The 6,563-nt window shown below is 50.6% G+C and overlaps 1 protein-coding gene across 1 annotated transcript; it reads left to right on the forward strand.

Annotated features, from left to right (window-relative positions):
- Window positions 1-2,000: 2,000 nt before the first annotated feature.
- On the forward strand, window positions 2,001-5,051 carry EVX2 (even-skipped homeobox 2; the record flags this gene model as incomplete). The annotated part of the gene is made up of 3 exons (XM_079310460.1): window positions 2,001-2,424; window positions 3,609-3,865; window positions 4,398-5,051. 3 exons carry the CDS (start codon window positions 2,001-2,003, stop codon window positions 5,049-5,051), a joined length of 1,335 nt encoding a protein of 444 aa, XP_079166586.1.
- Between the last annotated feature and the right edge of the window lie 1,512 nt (window positions 5,052-6,563).

A 6,563-nucleotide genomic window follows, 5' to 3' on the forward strand; every position in this document is an offset into this window, starting at 1 on the left:
GGGCCCGCTCCTCCGCCGCGCCCGCGGGCGAGGAAAAGTTGACATTTACTCTTGTCTGGGTTGGGGACTGTAAAACGTAGGACACCACACCGCAGTCTAAATTCACGTTTCAAAGGGCTGGCATAAAACTCTCATTAATAGAAGGCTGGATTTTGAAAACAACGCCTAGAATGTTTCTTAAATATTTGGTGGAATGTTTAGGGAGACTTTAACATGTTTTTGAAAAAAATATCTGACAAGTATCCCATTTTCGAACTATGAATCATGCGCAAGAGCACAAGAACTTAGGAGATGCGAGTGACCAAGATTAGCAGGAACAGCTCTCCACATTAAAAAAAAAAAAAAAAAAAAAAAAAAAAAAAAAAAAAAAATTTTAAAATCAAACCCCAGTTTAATCACAGGAAACATTCAGTTGTTTCTCCGGGAGATGAAACTCGTATTCCCAGGGTCTAAACACTGGATGATGTGGGTAAAAAAAAAAAATCACGGCGAGAAAAAAGGTTGGGCAGCTATTGAAGCGCACTCCAGAGATGCTAACGACAAAGGATTTATCTTCGTTTAAATGGTTGCCATCAGCGTCATTATTACTAGCAAAGTTACCACTGAAGGGAGACTTTCCGACTGTCACGTCTGCCGAGCGCGGCAGCCCGTGTCTCCAGCAGCGCGGCGACGCTTCGCCCCGCGGCACCCGGCAAAGAGCGGAGGGATGAGCAAACTGAGCCACAGGTAACTTCGGAGAGAGGGTGTTAAGGTGATGTTTCTGATAGGTCGCAGCCTGCAGGCAATATAGTCCCCCATCCATCATTTAATTCTATGATTGTTTTTTAATTTTCAAATGCTTAGGTTTTATTGGTGGTGGGGAGGAAAGAAGCAGGGGGCTGGAGTGAAACCTGCCGGGAGAATGAAATGAACGTCCACAGAGTGTTTTAAATCACGAATGAATTTAATGTTCTCCAGTTATTTCCTTCCCCTATCGTACCGTACAACAGTCAGTATTTTCCCAGAGGGAAGAAAAATCCCGGGCTAGATTCGTCGATAAGCAGGATTATAGAAAGTAAGAATGAGATCATATTTAAGGACGCAACAAAGACAAAGATAATAGAGTTGCAATATATTAGATTGTAGCAAATATTTTAATCTCCAGGTAGCTACTGTAGGTACATTTGAATCTGGGCAGCAGACTTATAAAGTCTGGGGATAAGGTTCGCTCATGTGAGGGGGTGCGTGGGGGTGTCAGTGTAAATTCCTAAATAAAAGTACTAACGTGGTCTGGAAATGGGAGGGAAAAGTAAAGAGATATCAGCGGCAGGAGGTTCTCGATCCTCTGGTCCTCTTCCAGCATTTCCTTGCATTGTGATCTAAAATTCGTCTCAGAAATAATAATAAAGAAATGCATTATCTAATATTTAACGTGTAGTTCTGTCCGAGGACAAATGAGAAAGAAGCTGCATCATTAGGACCTAAAAGGCAACAAAACAAAAATCAGAGCATAATGATGCACCTAAATGAAGGGGGAAATGTTGCACAGCTCATTTTATTAATCAGACTGTCAATTCCACCCCAGAGGCCAAACCCCAGAGCAATTCAAGCAGGATCTGATCAAGCTAAGGACAGGAGCTTTACTCCTCACTTCTTGTCTTTCTTTCTTTCCACCTGGATATATTTGTCTGCTCTGAAGCCGCCTTCATTATCCACTGACAGGAGCTTGTATTTATTTGCTTATAAACCTGTTACAATAAATGATTATTCGAACAGCGTCATTCGTACCTTAATGACGAGCACCACTTTTTGATGAATGACATTTCGGGCTAGAAAGGATGTATGGGTCATTTTGACCAGTCATTCCCTCGCTTTGGCATCCCACAATTTTTACACCTCCCTCAAAAACAGATAATAATATTTAGAGACACTTGCCGGGCTGAATGTGAATTAGCCCCTGCTGCAGCTCATCATTAGTACAGGACCAGCCCTGCAACTTTGACATTTTTTATAAAGCTGAGATGATGGAAAGAATAAGAAAAGAGATGATCCTGATGGAGAGAGGGCTGCACAGCCCTACAGCTGGCAAAAGGCTCTCGAATTTGTCAGACTCAGCTGGAAATGCGGTGTTGGAGGCCCTTGAAAATTCTCCGCACAGTGGTCGCCTCAGCCCGAGACTGACTGCCGCCTCCCTGCACAGCGCTATAGGGGACATCTCCGCCAAAGGCAAATTTGAAATAGACACTTTATTCAATCTCCAGCATCCGAGCAGCGAAAGCACTGTCTCCTCCGAAATCCCGCCGTCGGAAAGCAGGAAGAAAATCAGCCTTTATTCCGAAGTTGCTCAAGAGGCAGATATGAACAGTGATGTGGAGGTGGGCTGCTCCGCGCTCCGCTCCCCGGCCAGCCTGACTTCCTCCCAGCTGAAGGAAAACAGTAACAAAGGTAACTCTTCCTTTATCATCTTCATCTAAGCCCCGCACTTTGCCAACCGTCTTTAAAAACCAGAGGAAACCCACCGCCGCCGCCAAAGTTGCTGGCCTCTGCATCGGCGCTCTCTCTTCTGCGAAGACAGAGCTCCAGGCTGTAAAATATTATTGCAATTACTGCGCTACCCCAATAGCCGAGATACACTGTCCGGGCAGCTCCTGTGCCCGTGCCTTCGTGTGTGTGTGCGTGCATGCCCAAATCCATTGATATGTAGATTTTTATCCAGAATATATGTGAGCACAAATATCCACCCACCTATATTTAGGCAAAGCTTTCACCGTGTATTTCCCCGCGCTCTTGGAGCTCAACGGTGTCTCTTGAGCTGTATATGAGTGTATATACATAGATTAAATTAGAGACAGAGGGAGGGAATGTGAGGAAAGTGCCCGCATTTGTCTGTGTGTGTCCTTCTCTGTGTGTATGCAACTAGCTGTCTGTGTCCACTTCGGGCTAATTTGGCATTGTTCACTTTTCATCTGCTTGTAAGAGGCGTTTGGAAACAGCCTCGTCTCCTTCCCCGTTCTTTCCGGGGCACGGTGATGGACGGTGGTTGTTACTGTTGCTGGAGGTGGAGGTTGTTATTATTGGGGAGGTGGAGGCAGATGTACGGTGGATTTCCTAGGGGCCACAGTACATGCCTTTTTCGTCAAATGTGCCAGAGAAAGGAAGGAATGCTCGACGTAACCCTAGAGACGGGGAGAGAGAAGGAAAAAAAAAAAAAAAAAAAAAAAAAAGGGGGAAAAGGGGTTTATGATTGCTTTTATTTTGTATCTCTCAAATGAAACTAAAGAACGGCAGTCGAAGGGGAACAGACTAGCGCCGAGCCCGGGCCCGAACCACGGCCCGCGCCCTCGCCCGCTCTCCCCTGAGCTTGGCTGTCCTGCAATCTCCAAGACCGCCCCATCTGAAAATAAAGCAGTTACGAAGGATTAAAAAACCCGAACCCAACCAACCAACCAACCAAACAAACAATAATCAGAAATCCTCCTCCAAATCCAAATTTATCGATTCTGTTAGCATCAGGGATTTGTAAGAATGACAGCTGGCCTTGAGCACGGGCGCAGCGGGCCCTGCCCGGCCTGGTCGGGAGGGCTGGGGGGCTCTCACGCCCGCTCTCACACCGTGCTCTCGCCCCGCAGGCTACGCGGAGAGCAGCCCGACGCCCAGTGCCCCCGCCGCCGCCACCGCCCCCGCCGCCGGCATCGGCAGCCTGCACAGCGGTGGCGCGCTGGGCGGCTCGGCGGCGGGCGCCGACCAGGTGCGCCGCTACCGCACCGCCTTCACCCGGGAGCAGATCGCCCGCCTGGAGAAGGAGTTTTACCGCGAGAACTACGTGTCGCGGCCGCGGCGCTGCGAGCTGGCCGCCGCCCTCAATCTCCCCGAAACCACCATCAAGGTACGTCGCGTTCCGCGCCCCGCCGAGCCGCGGCCGCCCCGCGCAGCCCCGCCGTGCCCGGATACCCCGGCTTAAAGGACTAGCAGGGCCCACTATACTAGCTATGAGCACCACTCGTGCTATTTCGCTTTTCTGCATCCAACACTTCTAGTCAGCTTTTAAAAAAGTTGTTGTTATCACTGTTTTTTTAAATTTTTATCGCGTTAGTCTATTTCCTAAAGTGAACAGGGGAGAGAAGAAATGTAGGGGAAATACTGAGCGTCAGTACCCTGAAGAAAGAATCCTGAGTGGGGAGGAGAGGACGATTCGAAGGGAAAACATTTATTCGGATCGAAGGGGTCCCTCTCGAGTAGAGGGAAGGCCGTACCCACGGCTCCCCTCGGGCAAGGTCACGAGAGATAGCTCCGGGAGGGAGAGGGGTCGCCTAGAAGCGTTAGCAATACGTTTCGGCGGGCGGCCGCCGGTATCCGCGGGAGCGGGCGCGGCGGGGCGCGGAGCGGAGCTGAGGCCGCGCTGTGCTTGTATCCCGCAGGTGTGGTTCCAGAACCGGCGGATGAAGGACAAGCGGCAGCGTCTGGCCATGTCCTGGCCACACCCGGCCGACCCCAGCTTCTACACCTACATGATGACCCACGCGGCGGCCACGGGCAGTCTGCCCTACCCTTTCCACTCCCACGTCCCGCTGCACTACTACCCGCACGTCGGGGTCACGGCTGCCGCCGCCGCCGCAGCAGCCTCGGGAGCCGCCGCCGCGCCCTTCGCCACCTCCATCCGCCCGCTGGACACTTTCCGCGCCCTCTCGCACCCCTACTCCCGCCCGGAGCTGCTCTGCAGTTTCCGACACCCCGGCCTCTACCAGACGCCCGCCGCCGCCGGCCTCAACAGCAGCGCGGCCGCCTCGGCGGCAGCGGCGGCAGCAGCGGCGGCAGCGGCGGCGGCGGGCTCGGGGCCGCCGGGGAGCTCGGCGCCCTGCTCCTGCCTCAGCTGCCACAGCAGCCAGACGGCGGCGGCGGCGGCGGCGGCGGCCTCGGCGCTGGGCTCGCGGGGCGGCGCGGCCGCCGACTTCCCGTGCACGGCGGCGGGGCAGCGCTCCGAGAGCGGCTTCCTGCCCTACTCGGCCGCCGTGCTCAGCAAGGCCGCGGTCGCCTCGCCGGACCAGCGGGAGGAGGCGCCGCTCACCAGATAACCACCCTGGCCCGAGCCCGGGGGTGTTTTGTAGAGGGAGACGGGGGGATGGGGGGTCGGGCTAGGGGCGCTCCCGCACTCGGCCAAAAAGTTCTGTCTATTTTTTTATTGCTGACCGCCCCGCCGCCGTGGGGGGAACCGCGGGACCGGCGGGGAGGGCGCTCCGCTCTGCTTGCGCCCTCTCGGTGCTCGCTGCCGGGCGCTGTCGGTTCCGCGGGGCTCAGGCAGCCGGCACGGCGGGGGGCAGGAGGGGCAGCCGGCGGAAGGGAATGTGTTTCTGGCCTTTCTTTTTTTTCTTTTTAAAAAATTATTATTATTATTATTATTATTATTATTACGGTTTGAGTTCGAGTAAATGGGAAATGTCTCGAGTATTTCCGTACCACAAGCGGTAGCTGATGAGGCAGCCGCGTCCGGGCCAGTAACGGGAAGGGAAGTGTGACATTGTCAGGATGGGGAGAGGCATTTTTTAAGATAATGCTTTCTAACTACCATAATCCACGGTATCTGGGAAATACTTGAATCTTTCTAGGTGTAGGCTATTGTCCTGAAGCATTTACCTTCCAGACACTTTTCTAATTTTAATTCTTTTTCTCGACGTCTTTTTCTTCTCTCGGTAAAACGGCTCTTGGATTTATTTCTCACGCATTTCTATCGCGCCTTTGCCTCTGAAAAGCCACCGCTGGGTAACTGAGACCTGCTATACCAAACCACTGCTACTGGAGGGACTTCCTTGAACTTGAAGAAAGGCACATCAAAAACCACCAGTGTTACTGCCATGTCAATTTTGATGCTAATAATGTGCAGATTATGACGAAAATTGCCAATCATGTTCTCTGATGGACCTCCTTTGAATGTGGAATTGGAAAAAAGTTCCCCGCACAGAGACCTGCTGTCAAGTACTAACAACCCGCTAAGGGAAGTCATTAGAAGAGACAGATAAGAGACTTGGTACATAAAACATTGTTCTTGGTGCATAGGATGTATGTTATTTAATGTTATCTCTCTTACCTGAAGTGATTTCGCACAAGAAAGCCACTTTCTTATCATCTCAATTGCCAATTTTCATTTTGGTAACTTGGACACCCCGGGTAGACTTTTCTCTGTTAAGTTAGTATTCCACCAATGTGAAGAGCCTCATTAAATCAAACCCAGATATTTCCATAATGCTCCCTACAGAGCCACTTCACTCTTCACATAATGAGATTTTTCTGAAGAGTTGAAGCCCTCATCTAACTTGCTATTGCTTGTTTAGGCCCTGTGTGATTGTGAATACACACACACACACACACTCAAATACACTCTTACAAAATAGAGAAAAAAAAGAGAAAAAACACGAAAAAACCCTCTATTAGGTATTTCGATTAATTGTCCAGAAATATTTATATTTTTAAGACACTGGATTTTTTTTCATATTCTAATAATGAACTTTCAGGAAATTATTTTAAAGGCTATGCTCTTTTGTTCAGTGAATATAAATCATAGGTTGGTGGTTTTTGTCCAGTGGAACAGA

Source organism: Erithacus rubecula (assembly GCF_903797595.1).
Source record: "Erithacus rubecula genome assembly, chromosome: 8".
Lineage (NCBI taxonomy): Eukaryota > Metazoa > Chordata > Aves > Passeriformes > Muscicapidae > Erithacus > Erithacus rubecula.